The sequence below is a fragment of the Caretta caretta genome, chromosome 13 (assembly GCF_965140235.1).
Source record: "Caretta caretta isolate rCarCar2 chromosome 13, rCarCar1.hap1, whole genome shotgun sequence".
In the NCBI taxonomy this organism is placed as follows: domain Eukaryota; kingdom Metazoa; phylum Chordata; order Testudines; family Cheloniidae; genus Caretta; species Caretta caretta.
Window position 1 is genome coordinate 26,539,968 of NC_134218.1, and position 20,482 is coordinate 26,560,449.

Sequence of the window (20,482 nt, forward strand, 5' to 3'; positions counted from 1 at the left end):
TGTCCTAAGTATCAGGTGACTAGCATCTCTATATAGACATCATGGTGATGGACATGGTTGAAGACCCTAGATAGATACAGTGTATTTCCATGTCTGACAGCTTTCGGTCATTCTCTCTTGTTCAGTTTAAAAAACAGAAACTTCTAATAGAACTGGATCGGTATGCATCAGATGTGGCTGAACTCATCCGGACCCCGATGGAAATGCACTACATCCCCCTCAAGGTAGCACTGTTGTAAGTATTGCTTCTTGTAAGCAGATGCAAGAAACTTAGATTCCAAATCATCCCATGTTTTAATTTTTCTGTGTAGGGGTTTCAGCATTTTAGTTAAGTATTCTCTTTAGTTGCTTTCTCTTTCTAGGTACACAGAAAAAATGTGCCAAGCACTGTATCTCCATAGTCGAGCAACAGACAGCTAATGCTTCTCCAAATTTGTTTCACATAGTAAAATAAATTTTTTTTCAACCCCTTTCTTTTGGGGTTGACAATGTACAGTCTCTAATATGGAGAGATTGTAGTGTCTCTGTTGTTTAGGTTTGTGTTAAAAGCCCAATTTTTCCCATCTTCTAACTTCTTCAAAACTAAACCAGTGCATCCAAAATGTCTGTTGTGTTCCCCTTCCAGAAGAGAGCTTTTTTTTTTTTTTTTTTTGGTGAAAGTTTAGGGGTAATTGGGCAAGGTATTCCCAGGACATGACTGTTTTGAAAACCCAGAAATTATTTTTAAGGGTCTGGGGTACTCAGTTTTCACCTAGTCATCTTTAATAACATTCCTCTGAGACATTATAAAAAACCCCATTATTCAGACCACATGCTCTAAGTTTTTGGAGTAAGTAAAACTCTAATTAAAACACAGTATAGGAGGCAGGTACTTAAAATGAAAAGAAACAAATCTATCTTTCTTGATCTGAATAAATCAGATAAACCTGGAGTCTGGAATTAATCAAAAGGGATCTGCCTCTTGGCTTTCCCTTACCATTGATGTTCTTTGATCAGAAGAAGGTTTTTCATAAAAGAAACATTAATGATTCTTTCCTGTCCTGATATGAATTGTATAGGTCAGTAAACCACCAACTCCCCCAGGGTGAGAAAGTTGAAACTTTCCTCTTTTTTTTCTTAACAAGGTAGACTATTTCTCCTTTTTATTACACTTGGTGCACAATATCACAAAGGAATACTGGAACTGCATCTTAGCATAACCTGCTGCATGTAATATCTCTCTGGTATTTGAAGTAGCCATTAACTTCAGGCCTATGAAAAGGCCAACCTTGGACTGTGAGAACCCAGTAGTATGATAAATATTCATAGGAGAGAACAGCTGGCAAATCATAATCCCCTCTCCTGTCTCCAAGGACTGACTTGTTACAATGGAGGTTGGTTGATCTGCTGTCTTGTTTATTGAATCAATAAACTATCAGAGCGTTTCTTTGCTCCTTGGAGCCCAGATAAATTAGACCGCTGCATCATTCATTTCAAATTTTCAGAGAGGAGCTGGTATCTTTAAAATATAGTTGCATTCTGAAGAGTGACTCTCAAAGAGCATTGTGGGGTTCTGTGTTTGCTATCTCTCAGTGATTACAGCTCAGATGTGCTCAGTTTACAAGTAAAAATTTTAAACTGCTAGCCCTGCAGAGTTACCCTGGGATCTGAGCATCAGCCTGGGTTCTCTGCTTCTTGCACATCCCACCTGCAATAAAGGTTTGTCAGACCAAATTAGGCCCTGCTGGGCACCTATGCAGTCACATTGCCTTCAGTGGGGTTGCACAGGTGTAATGGACTTGGACATAGGAAATAGTTCTGTTTATGCACAAGAAGGAATAGAATCCATCTTGCTGTCTGTTTAGCCATGTTGGCTCCTCAGGGCTAACAGGAGTAAAAAATGCAGCAGGAACTTATTTCAGTCACTAAAGTCAGCATATGTGACTTCGAATACAAAGGGGGAGCAGACCAGCTGAGTAACGAGGGCCATTTTTATTTGATCACGTTTCAGAACAGAATTGCATTTTAAATGAGCTCTTTTCCTTCTGTCATCTCCTACTTCCCACTCTGCTCTCCCACAATCATCCCATCCTTAGCCATGACATGAAGTCCTGTTTACATACAAGTGCAGCATCTGATTTTGCACCATTTGAAAGGCATCAATTCAGCTGCATCCCTTTGAGGTTGAGAGGAAACCATACAATGTAAACATTTTAAATAATCAAAAAGAAACAGCACATCGTTTCCATTTTCCTTTGATATTTCTCCCTTTGCTTTGGTATTTTTCTTTTTTTTTTTTTTTCTTTTTTGTTTAATGGCATGAGTGTAATTGAGTTTTTATTCTTTTTCAGTTATCTCTTAAATCCGTACACAGTGATGTCTTGTGTTGCAAAGTCCACCTGTGCCATCAACAATACTGTCATTGCATTCTTCATTTTGGCTACAATAAAAGGTAATGCACTGGGACAATCTTGCCCCGGCTCACATCTTTCTATAAATATTTGAACTGTGAGCTATTGGAAATGCAGTTAATACTAGACACACCACAGACTGGGTCAAGGCAATGTCAAAGGTCTGCTTTGAATCACTGAAGCAAAAGGCAAATGCATAGTTAAGTACAAGGTCTGTCATCCCAATATGTGTAAAAGTCTCTGGTCTTGTGAGGTGTGTCTACACTACACGCTCAGCTCAGGCTCGGACTCACGTTTGAGCTGAAGCCATCCTTCCATCCACACAGACACACACAGTCTGAATCGGGTCAGCAAGGACTTGGGACCCTGGGTCCTAACACCCTGGTAGGTGTGGGAGGGTCAGAGCCCGAGTCCTGCAGTGACTCGAGTCCAACCCCTGTCATTTTGCAGTGTGGACACAGCTCAAGCCACAGTCCCCAGTCAAAAGGTCTGCATGGTGCACTGTGGACCCATTGGAACAGCTATTAGATTCAAGTCCAGCAATTGCAGTTATTTACAATCAGTGTGGCCGCTTGAGCGCAGCCTGGGAAATGAGTCCACAAGCCTGGATCTCAGTGACACAAGTTCACAATGCAGTGAAGACGTTCCCTAAATATTGATTGATTCTTATGGCTGGTGCCCTCTCTTGGACAACTTTGATTATTTTTCTATTTAGAAACCAGTCTGCCTCTGTCTTTTATATTTTGGGGAGGAGGTGGGGCACTGTTACTTCCTTTTTTTTTTCTTCTTCTTCTTCTTCTTCTTAAGGATATTTGCATGAGAGTTCACCTGTTTCTATTGTTTAACTCTCACCTGCAATCATAACCTTGTTTGATATCGGCAAATTGTGGTGTTACAGACATCTGTAGCTTCAGAGGAGAGAGAAGCAGCAGGAGCAGATGAACTCTAAGGTAGCTGCCAGCCTAGTGTAATCTATTCTATATCTTCTACTATTTAAAAAAATTAGGGACACTGGCATAATGTTCCTTTAATCTCATAGTTAAAGCTAAATTTCTCTTTCTAGTCTAAGTCAGCATCAGCAGAGCATCTGGGCGGCTCTGTAATATTCTCATAAGAAGATAGGGATTTCTCTAGTGGCCCAGACCAGTGGTCAGTCTATTCTGTTATCTTGTGTCCAATAGTGGCCAGTACCAGATGCCTCAGAGGAAGAAGGGACAAACTTCAGAATAAACAATTACAAGCTAATATACCTGTAAGGGAAGGTTCTTCCTACACCCCTATTTGGTTAGTGGTTGGACTATGCCATTGAAGCAGGAGCGTTTATATTTGAAACTACATTTGCAAAAATAAGTGAACAAGATCCACTTTGGTGTATTGCTCTATAATTGTTCACCTACTTAGTGATACACAAAGTCGAATAATTCCCAGTGAGCTGCTCTATAGCAGTGTTTCCCAACGACTGGTCCATGAACTGACGCCAGTCCTTCAGAGCTCCCTGACATATTTTAGAAAGACAACAAGCCAGTCCCCAGTATCAAAAGGTTAAGAAACACTGCTCTGTAGTAATTGTCCCATGTGCTTGTTTCCTGAATCAGTATGTGGCAACCTCTAGTGTTGAAAGTGTGTTCAGGGGGAGACTCGGATTATGGGTAAAAGATTTTCTTGGAAGTTTTTGATATAACAATAGATTTCTGCATAGCAAGCCATTGCACATAGATATCTCTAATCTAATACTCGCTGAAGCAGAGGACATGTAGGTTTCTGTCTAGGAGAATGTAGTTGTGAAAGGGAGAGGATTCTTCATTTTAGAAATCCCAGTGAAGGGTCTGTGCTGCTCATTCTCTTAAAGAGGATGGAAGTGAAGGAGAGAAGCTTATTTCTGTTTGTGATGCGGAGTGAACTAGTGTGATAGACTGGTTAGCCCTTTGGACTGAGCCACGACTCCTGCTTTCCAGTCCTTTCTTTGCCACTAACTTTGAACAAATTAATTAGGCCAAAATGTTCAGAAGTAGCTCCTGGTCTGGGGTGCTTTCTTTTATTGGTGTCCAACTGGAGATGCCTTGGGCCTGATCTGAGCACCCACAATTTCAGTTGAAGTTGATGAGCAGTGCAGGTACTCAGCAGTTAGCTCAGCCCAAAGGTGTCTGAAATTGGGCAACCAAAAATGTAGGCATTCAAAATTAGAGGTCACTTTTAACATTTTTAATTCAGCTCTGTGCCTAAATTTCCACATCTGTAAAATAGGGCTAATGCTACTTCCCTACCCTGACTTGTGAGGCTCAAGTAATGTTCGCAGAGCACTCTGAGACATTCCAGTGAAAACGGGCTCTCAAGTGCACAGTGTTAGTAGAACAGCTGCTTCATGCAGAAATGACTCCAGACTACACATTCTCCCACATAAATAATGACTGACCTCTATGTATGAGACTTGGGTTATATGAATCTCTCTAGGTAGATTATAGGGATATAAACCACTTGCATCAATTATTGTTTCGTGCTATTGGCTGTTTGTCAGAGCCATTCTTCTTGTCTCAATGTCCCTGTAATATAGAGAGGGACTAGCTCCAGAACATGCTGAAATAGTTATTTTTACCCCTTCTAATTAGTTGTGATGTTCCGATGATCACAGCTGGTACTGTGCAGTACTTCCTCCAATTTGAGCAGTGACTCCATATTTAAAGGACTCTTTGAATATGACCCTCTTTATGATCATGGTTTGTTAACTGAGGTTTGTTTCTTCCCTGCAGGTAGTAACCTCCTCAGTGCTATATTCCTGGCTTTAGCAACATATCAGTCATTGTATCCTCTCACCTTGTTTGCACCAGCATTGCTGTATCTTCTACAGGTAAATAGTCTCTTAAGAGTAACTGTATTGGCTGTAACCTCTGACATCCTATGCAGGGCCAATTCCTATCAGCCAGCAATGGTGGTCCTGTGTCTAGGTGGTGGGAGGAGATGGTTGCTGTGAGAATCAGTGGCCAGTTCTCAAAATCTGGAAGGAAAAAAAAAAATCTCATCCTTCCCCAGGCCAGTGGAGGTTTAACATCTTGCAGGAGTCACATGGATAGGAGGAGGAAAGCAGAAACTCATTTACTCCCTGCCTGCAAATTTGCAGGCAGTTCTCCTTACTGAAACACAAAGCTGGGTTTGGTGTTATGTGACCACCAAAGAGAATTTTGGAGCAGCAGAGTTTCTTCTATAGTGACTCCGCCTCAGTGCCATGAGGTATAGTGACAGTCCTTTTGCCTGAATTATCCAGGCCCAACAATGCACTGCAAAAGGCAGTGATAATGTCTAACTTGCCCCACAGTGCCAGGCATACACTTGCGGTACTTGCAAACATCTGCTTTCCCCAGCCTCATTCCTCCTCCATTAACAGAATGTTGATCAGATTGCACCAGGGATTCTGAAGAAGATGGTATCCTTAATTATTCATGGATGCCCAAAGTACTGCAAGACGAACACTGAGCCGCAAAGCAGATTAATTCATCAATAGGCCAAGAGCCACCTTCCCAAGACTGGAAAGGGGTATTAAAGCGAAGGCAACTCTTTGGTAATGATGTAAAAGACAAATGCATGCTGATAGCTACTGCAGAGAGCACAAAGCTGTGGAATAGAGAGGATGGTGTAAAGAGACTATTCATGTTCACTGGAAGAAATGATAATTCACTGGAAATGGGTGTCTCCCTACTAATCTAATCTGTTTCTCTAGGTCAGGGGCATGCAAACTTTTTGGCCTTATGGCCGCATCAGGTTTTGGAAATTGTATGGAGGGCTGGTCCGCAAACAGCCAGGCGTGGCCTGGCCCCCCCTCCCCCTCCCGAGACTCCTGCCCCATCCACACACACACACCCCACCCGCTCCCTGTCCCCTGACTGCCCCCACTGCCCCATCCAACCCTTCCTCTCATTCCTGACTACCCCCATTCAACCCCCCTGTTCACTGACCGCCCCAACCCCATCCACACCCATGCCCCCTGACCACCCCCCGAACTCCCCTGCCCTCTATTCAACCCCCCTGCCCCCTTACTGCGCTGCCTGGAGCACCGGTGGCTGGTGGTGCAGCTGCACCAGGACAGGCAGCAGCCAGCCACGCACGGCGCAGCGCAGAGCACCGGCTCAGGCCACGGCTCTGCAGCTGCGCTGTCCCAGGAGCTCACAGCCCCGCCGCCCAGAGCATTGCGCCGGCAGCGCAGTGAGCTGAGGCTGCGCGGGGTGGGGCGGGGCTAGTCTCCCAGGCCAGGAGCTCAGGGGCCGGGCAGGAGGGTCCTGCGGGCCACAGTTTGCCCACCTCTGCTCTAGGTGCTCCTACCGTACCCATCACCATGGTATTCAGTATCTCCCTTTCCTGTCCCTTTGTCTGGGGTTTCAGGTGGCTTTATACCTGTCTTAAGTCTTCTGCTGATGTTGTGAGAGGTGACTTGACCGAGAGCCTAAATCATAAAGGGCCATATGGAAACTGATCAGTTGCTCATTTCATCTAGCTGGGAAAGCAAGGGGATGCTCCAAGGAAAGGCTTTGGATGCTAGTGAAAGGACTCTTACCCAGCATCTGTACAGAGATTTATCAGTAGTGTCTGAAAAAATCTTGCCAGGTCCCAGATGACTGTCCGTCATACTTTTCTACTGACATGACTCCCTCTGTGATTTTACAGTGGATGTTCATTACAGATTTCCCTGAAGCCCATTTTCAATTTCTTTAACTCTGAAAGAAAATGGAGAAGAGTCACTTACAGACTCTTCCTCCTTCCCCCGTGTAAATGTCTTTCATTTTTCTCCAAAACATCCAGAAAATTTCATTGTTGTTTTAAATCTTTGCTGTAATGGAGCATCTACAAAGTCAAAACTATTTGTTAAATCTGAAAAGAGACCCTGCTGTTCTTTGGGGAGCAGTGAGTTCCCTGCATATGGTCCCAGTTATGCACTTCTCTTTATTTTAAGCAAAACATCTGCATGGCAGTGGCAGAGCATAAGCGTAGTGTTTCCAGAGATGGTTACCTGGGATGATATGCGAACATCTAATGACTTTGGGTTTATAAGGGGACTTTCAAAAGCATTCAGAGCTGCCAAAGGATGTTCTGTTTATCAGGATTTCTTGTTGAACTTTACAAACCTCACAAGGGAGGCAGTGCAGAATTAAATGGGTGCTCTCCTGCACTTTCTGTCTATCCTGCCAAGAAGTCTGTGTAAATTGGCTTGAGATGTTCCAGAAAGTTTTCTGATGTTAAATCTGCCATGATTCAGAGGAACAGAGCACCCTTCCATCAGAGCCCTTTACAGCCATGAGTCAGAATAGCCTCTCAGGACCCTGGCAAGGCATGTACAGTACAAATGTGGGTGCCAAATGGCAAAGCAGCTTCACTGATTTAGAGCTGCTGAATTCTGGTAGAGCTTCTGTCAGAGGTGACCCAGATTTCCAAACCTGGCGTGCCTGCTTGGCTGCAGAGTTACCAAAATTCTGCACATACATCAGGGAATCACACACACCACATGGTCCCTTATGGTTACTTGAATGCGAAATTACCTGACTTTTCAGGCACAGTTCTGAAAGTACTGGGCAGAGCGTGTGATTTGATTGGCCAAGGCAGAGCACACTGGAGCAGAGTGTGCTGAATGCTGCTACTCCCATTGTAGCAGGGCCAGTATTTGCTGCTTTCTGTCAGCAGGGCAGGTCTTGTTAATAGAAGGCCACAGGATGTCCTCTTATCTTCCTTGTTTGTGTTTTGTTTCCAGAGTCAGTTCATACCAGTGAAACTGAAAAGCAAAGGCTTCTGGTTGTACACCACGCAATATGCAGCGCTGTATCTCTGTAGCTTGGTGGTGATTGTCTGCCTCTCATTCTTCCTCCTCAACTCCTGGGACTTTATCCCATCTGTGTATGGTTTCATGTAAGTAGTTGTAATTTGTTTTCTGGGAATGCCCATACTATGATAGGCATTATCCATGCATACCAGAGACCCATTCCCTGTCCCAAAGAGCTTTCAGTCTCAGGAAAAATGTACCAGCAATGCAGGGGAAACAAACCCACACACTAAGAACAAAAATATATAACCCAAGTTCCATTAAACCATCACAGCAAGAACTAAAGCAGTGGCACTTAACAAGGGGTACATTAAGTGTACAGCGGTCTTCCAAGGGGACGTCAACTCATCTAGATATTTGCCTAATTTTACAACAGGCTACATAAAAAGCCCTAGCAAAGTCAGTTCAAACTAAAATTTCATACAGACAGTGACTTGTTTATACTGCTCTATGTACTATACACTGAAATATAAGTACAATATTTATATTCCAGTTGATTTATTTTATCATTATATGGTAAAAATGAGAGTAAACAATTTTTCAGTAACCGTGTGCTGTGACACTTTTGTATTTTGTTGTCTGATTTTGTAAGCAAGTGGTTTTTAAGTGAGGTGAAACTTGGGGTACACAAGACAAATCAGACTCCTGCAAGGGGTACAGTCGTCTGGAAAGGTTGAGAGCCACTGAACTAGAGAAGACTGACTAGGTGGAGAGAAGGTCCTGAGTTTCTTCAGCCTCCCTTTAATTAACTAGAAGTTTCTTGGCATGTGCTTTGGATTAGCCAAATTGACCAGTAGGTGTCACTGTTGGTGGACTCCACAGGAGTAAAGCTGTAAGTGTGTTTAACTGTATAAAATGGCCTTAAAGAGACATTAAGGAAAAATGATGATGATGACGTTTAAATATCTTGGGGATCATAGATGTTCAATAAGTGGATACAGCCTTTTTCTTGTACACTCTGCCTCAGTTTCATGTGTCACCTTCAGTTTTGTACTTCTGCGATGAACTTTCTCCGACTAGTTAAAGATGCAACTAGTGCTGACAGTTAGAAGGACTGACGCCAATTATGGAGGGTGACTTCCCTCCCTGAGTTTTCTCCCCTTTGGTTTCCTCACAATGCATTGTAAGACATAGCACCCCACCACCACATTTCCTTCCAGTGGCACACAATGATTCAGTAATTTCATAGAAGCAAATAAGTCAAATACCAACTGCTTTAAAATGTTACCTTGATTTTTCTCTTTAAATTTCAGCCTTTCCGTTCCAGATCTGACTCCCAACATTGGCCTCTTCTGGTACTTCTTTGCAGAGATGTTTGAACACTTCAGTCTGTTCTTCGTGTGTGTATTTCAGATCAATGTCTTCTTCTACACCATTCCTTTAGCAGTAAAGCTAAAGTAAGTGTATTTATTTGCTATCCCTTTTGTCTCTGTGATCTGCCAACCTAAGGAGTCGCTACTGTTCTGTCTCTGTTGGCAGGAGTGGGAATGATAGAGGCTTTCTCTTCTTGATATACTTCCTACACCAAAAATGATTTCGGCCCACAAAGCCCGCTGTTATGTTACTGTCCAGTAAAGACCCGTGTAGGTCAGTGTCGGACATCTGGAGCTGTGAAATGAAAAAGAGCAGAATTAGGTTTTATATCAGCTCTTTCCTTCTCACTTCCTAAAGTGACGGTGCTCTTCTCTCAAGGAGGGAAGGGTGTTAAGTCTTTGGTGTACTGAAAATGTACCTCATATCCTTTAAGAACCCTGCATATCCTTTAAGAACCTTTTTACTTGTTCTCTAGAATAGTGGGATGCAGCCTTTTCTGTAGAGAAGCACATTGCTTCATGTAACACTGGGATGTACAAGATACTCAAACATTCCAGGGAGGTAATACTGCAGAATGGTTAGAGCAAGGGACTGGTTGCCAGGACTTCATGGATTCTGTTCCTGGCTCTGAATCAGCTCTGTGGCCTGGAACAATTTTGCTACTTCATCCCGTGCCTTAGTTTCCCCATTGATAAAATGGGGATAAGAATATACCACCTTCAAGGCAGAAGCTGTGTGCGGCTCAGTCCATTAATGTTTGTAAAGTGTTTTCATGAAATGCTCTGTGCAAGGACAAGATCGTCTTAATACCTAGTTTTCTGAAGAAGGTGCTGCCCTCGTTGCCTGTGTCAAGGCTTGGGACTGTTGCTGCTCCTGTATGGGGAATCGTGGAAGCTCCCACACTTCTCCCCTCCTAGCATGCACTGTCCTCTTCTGCTATGGAGCTATGAAGATTGTTTCATTGCAGATTGCCCTAGAAGTGCAGGCAGTTTTCTGAGGTAATAGCTGATGTGTGTTTCCTGCCTCTGTTGGAGCCATGCCATTCCCTCCCTGTCTGCCAGTCTGGAAGGCTAAGAATAGTGTGTGATCATGGGTGGTGACAGGCAAACACAACCGTGCCCTGCGAATTCAGGGTGAGGAAACATCTCCGTATCTCTTGGCTGTAAGGCATTAGCATCACTGTGGGGCCATAGGTGCTAGAGCCGGGGGGAGGAGTGGGGAGTGCCGGTGCCCCTCCACTTTTGAGAACTTAGGCTTGGCAGGGGCACGAGTGGGGGCCCTGAGGGTCCAGGCCCCCCACTTGGCCCTGGATCAGAGCTGGGTGGCGTAATGGCAAAGTCCCTTCCCTGCTGGCATGACAGAGGGCAGCTGGGCCAAATTAGAGTGAGTGGCGTTGTGACCTGGCGCATAAGAGTCACAACTCCAGTTGTTCCCCCCCACTTTTGCAGTCTTTCCAGCATCCCTATGCAGGGCTTCCCAGGACCAGCGTTTCCCAAGACCAGAGGTGGGCAAACTATATGGCCCACGGGCCACATCTGGCCAGTGGGACCCTCCTGCCTGGCCCCCTGAGCTCCTGGTCCGGGAGGCTAGCCCCCGGCCCCTCCCCTGCTGTCCCCTCTCCCCCGCAGCCTCAGCTCACTGCGCCACCGGCGCGATGCTCTGGGCGGTGGGGCTGCAAGCTCCTGGGGCAGCGCAGCTGCAGAGCCGTGGCCTGAGCCGGTGCTCCGTGCTGCGCGGTGCGTGGCTGGCTCCGGGCAGCGCGGCTGCCTGTCCTGGTGCAGCTGCACCACCAGCCACCGGTGCTCCAGGCAGCGCTGTAAGGAGCAGGGAGTGGGGGTGTGTGGTCAGGGGGCGTGGGGTGTGGATGGGGTCGGGGCGGTCAGAGGGCGGGGAACAGGGAGGTTGAATGGGGGCAGTCAGGGGCAGGGGTTCCAGGAACAGTCAGGGGACAGGGAGAAGGGGTGGTTGGACGGGGCAGGGGTCCCAGGGGGGCAGTCAGGAATGAGAGGAGGAGAGGATGGGGCAGCAGGGAGCAGTCAGGGGCAGGGGTTCTGGGGGCAGTCAGGGGACAGGGAGCTGGGGTGTGTGGATGGGGCAGGGGTCGGGGGGGCCATCAGGGAACGGGGGGGTGGATGGGGCAGGAGTCCCGGGGGGGCCATCAGGGAACGGAGGGGGGGATGGGGCAGGAGTCCCGGGGGGGCCATCAGGGAACAGGGGGGTGGGATGGGGCAGAAGTCCCAGGGGGCCATCAGGGAACAGGGGGGTGGGATGGGGCAGAAGTCCCGGGGGGGCTATCAGGGAACAGGGGGGTTGGATGGGGCAGGAGTCTGGGGGAGGGGGCATCAGGGGGTGAGAAGCGGGGGATGGGGGCAGGGGCCAGGTCATGCCTGGCTGTTTGGAAAGGCACAGCCTCCCCTAACCGGCCCTCCATACAATTTCCTGATGTGGCCCTCAGGCCAAAAAGTTTGCCTGCCCCTGCCCAAGAGGCTGCTGCGGTGAACCACTTCTCCAGGATATTTCACAGCATCCTCGCCCCTTCTTCACCAGTACCAAGAATAGCTGTGCTGGGCCCGTTCTTACAGCTGTCTGGGAACTGGCTGCTGTCTGTGCTTTAGGAGTCCTCTCTTTTTAAGAACATGTCAGTCCAGTTTCAGCCTTGCTTTTTGAATGTTGTATAAACAGCTCTAAAGACCAAAAAAAAAAAAAAAGCTCTCATTGTGCCTAAAGCATGCAAGGTTCCAGTGCCATAGTCTGAAAGTCAAATATGAAGGTCATTCTGGAACATTCAGTGTCTCTCTTCTTTATTTTAATTTTTTTTCAGTACTGCAAAGCCAGTTCGTTTGAATTAAAAATAGGGCTGTCATGAGATTAAAAATATAATTGTGATTAATGGCACAATTAAAAATTAATCGTGCAATTAATCGCACTGTTAAACAATAATAGAATACCATTTATTTAAATATTTTTGGATGTTTTGTACGTTTTCAAATATATTGATTTCAATTACAACATGGAATACAAAGTGTACAGTGCTCACTTTATATTTTTTTATTACAAGTATTTGCACTGTAAAAAAACAAAAGAAATAGTATTTTTTCAATTCACCTAATACAAGTACTGTAGTGCAATCCCTTTATCATGAAAGTTGAACTTACAAATGTAGAATTGTGTACCAAAAAAAAAACTGCATTCAAAAATAAAATGATGTAAAATTTTAGAGCCTGCAAGCCCACTCAGTCCTATTTCTTGTTCAGCCAATTGCTCAGACAAACAAGATTGTTTACATTTGCAGGAGATAATGCTGCCCAGGTCTTGTTTACAGTGTCACCTGAAAGTGAGAACAGGCATTCTCATGGCACTGTTGTAGCCAGCATTGTAAGATATTTACTTGCCAGGTGCACTAAATATTCATATCCCTTCCTGCTTCAACAACCATTCCAGGGGATATGTATCCATGCTGGTGACGGGTTTTGCTGGATAACAGTCCAAAGCAGTGTGGACCAACGCATGTTCATTTTCATTATCTGAGTCAGATGCCACCAGTAGAAGGTTGATTTTCTTTTTTGGTGGTTCGGGTTCTGTAGTTTCCACATCGGAGTGTTGCTCTTTTAAGACTTCTGAAAGCATGCTCCACACCTTGTCCCTCTCAGATTTTGAAAGGCACTTCAGATTCTTAAACCTTGTGTCAAGTGCTGTGTCTATCCTTAGAAATCTCACATTGGTACCTTCTTTGCGTTTTGTCAACTCTGCTGTGAACATGCTCTTAAAACGAACATGTGCTGGGTCATCATCCGAGACTGCTGTAACATGAACTGTATGACAAAATGCAGGTAAAACAGAACAGGGGACGTACAATTCTCCCTCAAGGAGTTCAGTCACAAATTTCATTAACGCTATTTTTTTTTAAATGAGCATCATCAGCATGGAAACGTCCTCTGGAATGGTGGCCGAAGCATGAAGGAGCATATGAATGTTTAGCATATCTGGCACATAAATACCTTGGAATGCTGGCTACAAATGTGCCATGCCAAATGTCTGTTCTCACTTTGTGGTGACTTTGTAAATAAGACGAGGGCAACATTTTCGCCTGTAAATGTAAACAAACTTTTGTCTGAGCGATTGGATGAACAGAAGTAGGACTGAGTGGACTTGTAGGCTCTGAAGTTTTATATTGTTTTGTTTTTGAGTGCAGTTATGTAACAACAAAAAAATCTGCATTTTTAAGTTCCACTTTCACGACAAAGAGATTGCACTACAGAACTTGTATGAGGTGAATTGAAAAATACTGTTTCTTTTGTTTATCATTTTTACAGTGCAAATATTTGTATTCAAAAATAATATACACTAATTTCAATTACAACACAGAATAGAATATATATAAAGTATGTAGAATAATATGCAAAATATTTAAATAATTTCAATTGGTATTCTGTTGTTTTAACAGTGTGATTAAAACAGCGATTAATTGTGATTAATTTTTAATCATGTGAGTTAACTGCAGTTAATCAACAACCCTAATTAAAAACAAACTGTGCTTTAGAGCCTGATGCTTTCTACATACTCTGGCCCTCTGTCTCATGCTTGTAAGGGAGACCAGGTGAGTGAGGTAATATCTCTTATTGGAACAAGCTCTGTTGATGAGAGAGAAAAGCTTTTGAACCACGCAGTGCTCTTCTTCAGGTCCGACACGGCTACAACTACTTATGCTTGTAAAACAGGCAGAAAGCTGCACTGTGGAGATCCTTGTAAATATGTCTCTTACACATGTACCAAATGCTTGCACTGTCATAAATTCAATATATAGGTCATTATTTTCGCCTACAGCCTTTGTCTGTGACACATACTTTCATTCCTGGAGGAAGAGGTCTATTTGTGGAATGTGAATTGTAAAATACCCATGCATATGCTTGTGTTGGAGTAGTTATGCAGGAAGCTGGCTGAATATTTCTGATTGAGGAGATGCTGAATTCTTACCCTAATACATATTGACCCATAGGTAGGGTTATGTCATACAGTAGTCAAAAACATGGACTTGGGAGTGGGGGGGCAGCTGGAGGGGATGCTTGATCACAGCTGGCAGTTAAGATGGATCATGCTGTGGATTGGACATCAGGACACTCAAAGCCAGTTCTGTAAAGTCCTTCATTGCAAAAGTAAAGTAAAAGGTTCAGGAAAGTTACTAAAGGGTTGTGATAAGAACTGTGCCATTCTGTCTGGTTTTCAGATGGTACTGTTATATGATGACTTGGAATGTATTCAGCTGCTGTTCTCATATGCCATAGGGTGAATCTGTCAGGCAGGGAGCTTCTCAAAACAGTCCTTGTGGGGCAAAAGCATCTCCGAGTGAAGTAGCGTTGGTTGCTCTTCCTACCACAACAGAAGGCAGCACTTGAAAGGCCTGGACACAACAGGATGATTGTGTAAATGTGTGCAATGTGTATGTGCCCAAAGTATCCATGTGTAGGTACACAAATGCCCTTGGAATACTCCTCTGCAAGTTGACTCAATGCTTGCATCCCAGCGCACTGGGAGATTTGCTGGGGAAACAGATCAAGAGCGTGTATGTTCATGTGTCCTGCCAATCCTGGGCACCAGCTTTCAGAGACAAATGCTGCTGCTCCTCCAGTACCTGTTATATCCGGTCACTGCCTTTTTCCTTTCTCTAGGGAGCACCCCATCTTCTTCTTGTTCGTTCAGCTTGCCATCATTTCTATCTTCAAGTCCTACCCAACCGTGGGAGACGTAGCGCTGTACATGGCCTTCCTTCCGCTCTGGAGCCACCTTTACAGATGTAAGTTCTTTGTGTTTGATTCTTCCCTCCCTCCATTCTTCCACAGTCCCTGCGGCACTCTCAATCCAAACCTTGGTTTGTTGACATGGCTGAGGTGAGGGGCTTAGGTCAGCTCTACACTCCAGACTTACATCGGTATAACAGCATCGCTCAGGAGTATGCAAAATCCACACTCCTGAGCAATGTAGTTATACCGACCTAACCCCCAGGGTTGAGAGTGCTATGTCGGCAGGAGAGCTTCTCCCATTGACATAACTACTGCTCTCATGGAGGTGAGTTAACTACGCCGACGGGAGAAGCTCTCCCATCAGAGTAGAAGCATCTTCACTTAAGCGCTACAGCAGTGCAACTGCGCCAGTGAAGTGTTTTAAGAGTAGACCTGCCCCAAAACTCTTCATTGCAGGATGAAGATAGGAAAACAGGAAGAGGCCTGGGGCTATGCAATACAACTGCATGCCACAGGGGGCACTGTCCCACTTGGACTGTCCATTGCTTGGAAGGAAACAAGTCTGATCAATACAAACCATGAACTTTGTGGGGAGAGTTTCTGACTTCTGTGAGCGACTTTCCCTCCTTCCTTGCCCAGGTTGTTCTGAGGATTAATTGCTTGTCTGTAAAGCTCTTTGAGATCCTTGCATGAAGGATGCTTCATGAGTGCAAAGTATTTATCATTATATCATTGATATAAAGTACAGGCCCCCTTTGAATTGGGTTGGGAGTGTCTCTAATCTCAGTTTCTGGCTCTGGTAATCTGAGCACCAGTCCCACAGTTAATCCAGTCACTAAACTCTCCATTCTAACACTTAGTTCTGTGTTTTGTACAGTGCCTGGAACATTGGTGTCCTGGTCCAGGATGAGGGGGGCTCCTAGGTGCTACAGTAATACAAATGATAATTCACAGTTGTCAGTTTGTTGTGTGAGAGATATCACATTCAAAATGTGTGCTGACTGGATCACCCCATTTAGCCAAGCCATTGCTTAGCCTCTCTTAGACCACAAAGACCGTTTCTAGCCCCTGAGCATTGGACTTGGTATAACTGTCAGGTAGCTTACAGCTCATTTTCACAGGCTCCTATTCCATGACGTACCACCTCAGGATGACTTTCAATGTCTGCTGAGATAATGTTTCAGCAGCTAATGAGCCTGGCAGTGTAACATTCCAGGAAAATTTGTGTTGCTTCCTGGAGTGACTGGTTTGGGGTGGCTACGGCAGTCAGTACCAGCCAACCCTGCCTGGCTGTTCTTTGGATTGTGTCAATCCATTGCTAACCCAAACAAGACCTCAATTTCCTTAATAAGCAATTTCAGCCTTAAGACAAAGGGGCCTAGTTAGGCCTGGAAATGTGAAACCTCCCATCTTTGTTTCCCTTTGGCTTTTGTAATCCAAAACTGGGGGGTTTGGTTCACAAGACTCACACCCTCGCCTCTCCGCTCCAGTTATTTCTATGAAGCTTTTGAAATCATTACAAGTTATGTTGTTTGAAAATCCAAGCTAATCCTAAAACCTCAAAAAGGAACAAGAAGAAGAATGAAGAGGATTGAAAGGTTATGTAGTCAGGGCTTCATTATAGTGACCCATGGCTGGTTCTCTGTAGCAGCACTAGCTACTAGTAGGTGGGGCTTTTTACCTCCTTTGAGGACAGCTGCTCCTCCAGTCTTGGAATTACTATAGCAGAGGATAAAACAGCCTTGATAATATAGCCCAGTAACTCCATCAGTTAGACTTGATCCCTTAGGCAGCCAGGCCTGATAGACCAAGGCAGCACGTTTCCAAAACATCTTGGTTCAGCGTGGGTGAGCTGGGAGCTCCAGGCACATACAGCCAAGGGACCATGGCTACCCGAGAAGGACAATCATGGTTCAGTACCTCACTGGAGGCTTTTAAGAACAGGTTAGACAAACACTGGTCAGGAATGGTCTAGTTATTACGTAGTCCTGCCTTAAGTGCAGAAGGGTGGATTACATGGCCTGTTGAAGTCTTTTCCAGTCCTACACTTCTATGATTCTATTATCCTGCAATGTCCTATTATAGTTATGAAAAGGGAATTAATATATTAAGGGGAGAATGGTCTGCATCCTTTATGACAACATTGGCAGCCAGTTGGAAAGCTCCCCTGGGTTCCAGGCTAATCCAAAGTGATTTGGGTACCTTCAATAATTGATCACTTCGGCTCTCCTGTAGGTAAGCACAGTAACCTGATTGGATGCTGGGGTGAGGTGTAATATCCCTCTCAGAGAATGAGCTTTAATGGCTCTTGAATAACCCAGAGACGCTGCCCCTGCTGCTGTTGAGGGGTCTCTCGCTTTTGCTGTCATCAGAGCAGCACTTGCTGGAAACCAGGAAGTAGAAGCAAGAGCCGCAAAAGGGGGGATTCAATCTAAAATTAAACAGGCAAAATTATTTTCTTTTAAAGAAAAATCCCAGTTGTTTTATTATCCGCAATAGCGGGATTATTATAGCAAATATTTATCATTATGAAAGGTTGTGCTGGTGGAGAGAAACACCCTCTAATTAGTGCCTCCAAGTTGCTGGGTGGTGCTGTAGACATGCTAAGCACCATCCTCAGATGACATGAGGTCAGCTGCTTGTTAGTATCTCAACTACACTGTTATAATATCCTTGTTTTTTCTTACAGTCCTTCGGAACATCTTTATCCTCTCCTGCGTGCTCATTGTCTGCTCCCTGCTGTTCCCAGTGCTCTGGCATCTCTGGATTTATGCAGGAAGCGCCAATTCCAATTTTTATTATGCCATCACGTTGACGTTCAATGTAGGGCAGGTTAGTAAAATGAGGCAATTGGCAACACTTGTGCAGCACAGCTGGGTGCCTGGTTACATGACTGTCAAATAAGCGATATCTGGCTCTCAACTAGGGGTCCGGGGCCCCCTGGGGGGCCATGATCAGGTTTCAAGGGATCCTCCAAAATAAACCAGAAACAGGGCCAGCATTAGACTCACTGGGGCTCGGGGCAGAAAGCCGAAGCCCAAGCTGTGGGAGGCTGAAGCCAAAGCCCGAGCAACTCCGCTTTGCAGGGCGTCCTGTGGTGCAGGGCCACAGGGTGTTGCTCTGCTTGATACCCTCTAGTGCCAGCCCTGGCTTTTAATCTACTGTATATGCATAAAAACAGTTGTGGTAGAGGTGGGCCATGGAGGCTTTTATAGCGTGCTGGGGGGGGGGCTCAGAAAGAAAAAGGTTGAAAACTCCTTTGTTATAGAATATGGTCCATTTTGTGCATCCTGCACTGATTGTAGCAAGCATCCTGGCTCTCTTGTCAAGCTGAGATCGTCACTGCCAAGAGCTTAGTCACGAGGCTCTGACACATTAAGAAGAAGCAGAACTGTTCTGTCTGATTACTTGAACCATATCTTAATGTTCTGTGCAGTTTATGCTGCAAAATATACAGCCTGTAGCTTGGAAACAGAGGAAGGATCCCAGGTGCCTGGTTTGGAAGCTGGCAGATTTGTAAAACAGCAGTAAAAGCTTCTATTTAAGTTAACGTCCTAAAAAGGAAAGTTAATACCCAAAAGCACCCAGATAATCTTCTTTCCTCCTCTTGAGCTCAAGTTCTGCAAGGTGCTGGTCATCCCCAGTTCCCATTGACTTCACTGAGATTGAACATGCTCAGCACCTCATGGGATTGAGACCCTTGTCCACTATTTCGGCAACCTGCTAATTTCTTTTTCCTCTTTGTAAACTAGTATTTGCCGGCAATAGACAGATCCCCCAAACTTCATCCACACTTCTCCCATTTACAGCTTGTGTGCAGAAAACTTAAAGGAGTAACTAAGCCATTTCATATTGCTGATCTTCACCGAGCCTTGCGTCAATTTCACATGCAGAACAATTAGACTTTGTTCGCCCTTTGAAGAAACTGAATGTTCTTTTCATGTTAAAAATTAGACCACCTCTAACATTTTGGCACTCTGGGTGTGTGTGCGTCACCTTGTACTAGACAGGCAAGCTTACTGAGAGGCCAGAAATGAGCCTTTTGTGCAGTTGAAACACAGTAGATTTATAAAGGGTGAAAGTTCTGAAACCTGAAAGCAAACAGTGGTAAGAGTGGGGGTAATGGCTATAAAGATACTGATCAAAAGAGCATAATCAGTGGGTCATAGGAGAAATCAGGGGCAGATGGTGGTTCTTTAGCCCTCTAAATATGCACGTTGCTAATGTATGAGGGGAGCAGTAAAATTGCAATTTCATGTAGCTTTGTAAATGGAAAGAAAATGCATAGAGGGTTGTGTTCTCAGTCTTACTGGATCACTTCAGACTTCCATAGTTTCTTGTGCAATTTCTATGCTCAGAAGTTTTGGCTGTCTGTTCTCCCAAACACTTTTCTGAACACCTGTCAGAAACAACCAATCCCTAGTGCAGTAAGCAGTTTCACCTCTTGTGCAGAGGAGTAGGTGTGCAAGGAAAGGCTGTCCAAATCAGCAGAGATGATTTGGAGAGAGGACCACAAGGTTGAAAGTCATGAATTCCTGAATTTTGTTCCCAATTCTTCCTCTGTCTGTAACTTTAGGCAAGTCATTTCCATTCTTTCTGCCTCCGTTTCTCCCTCTGTAAAATGGGAATAATACTTACCTGTCTCACAGGGGTGTTGCGGGGACTGACTTAAATTAACAGTTGGAAAGCACTTTGTGATCCTGGATGAAAGTTGATGTGGACATACAGAGCAGGAGTATTTGCCTGCTAGCTGGAAGGATCATCAGGTTTAAGACAGGAATCAGTGGCCCACATTGACTAATGTATCTTTCTTTCTGGTGGGCTGGGGAGACACAACAGAAGGGTAGGCAGGCCTCCTTCTTATGCTCCCACTAGTGCTTCTGTCCAGAAACAAGCCCAAACACAGGTGTGTGGTCTGAGTCAGCACCAGTGTCCACTTACTGCTGTTAGACGTGGATAGCACTTAGTGATGCTAAGGATGGTGATTTAATCGTGCTGATGTCTTAACGGTCCCAGCTGGGACTGAAAATTAATAGTTGACTGATGATCACTGTAGGAAGCACATTTGTCTGCTGAGTGGCAGACTCCATCTGCGCACGTTAACATGCCCACCATTCCTGCTGTTGAAGTGTAGCCTACAGGTCCAGTGGGACCTCCAATGAAACAATGGTAGGCAGCAATCTTCTCACATCCAGTGAGATTCTGCTTGTTTGTAACACGGCACCATGAGGGAAATTGTC

General features: G+C 44.8%; 1 protein-coding gene across 2 annotated transcripts in view; it reads left to right on the plus strand.

Annotated features, from left to right (window-relative positions):
• PIGU (phosphatidylinositol glycan anchor biosynthesis class U) overlaps positions 1 to 20,482 on the plus strand; it is a 42,499-nt gene that overhangs the window by 8,673 nt on the left and 13,344 nt on the right. For both annotated transcript variants that reach the window (XM_048819675.2, XM_075118835.1), the window contains exons 5-11: positions 126 to 235; positions 2,331 to 2,431; positions 5,138 to 5,235; positions 8,122 to 8,276; positions 9,444 to 9,587; positions 15,171 to 15,295; positions 17,932 to 18,074. In XM_048819675.2, coding sequence (XP_048675632.1) covers positions 126 to 235; positions 2,331 to 2,431; positions 5,138 to 5,235; positions 8,122 to 8,276; positions 9,444 to 9,587; positions 15,171 to 15,295; positions 17,932 to 18,074 — 876 coding nt within the window. The remainder of the gene's footprint in view (positions 1 to 125; positions 236 to 2,330; positions 2,432 to 5,137; positions 5,236 to 8,121; positions 8,277 to 9,443; positions 9,588 to 15,170; positions 15,296 to 17,931; positions 18,075 to 20,482) is intronic.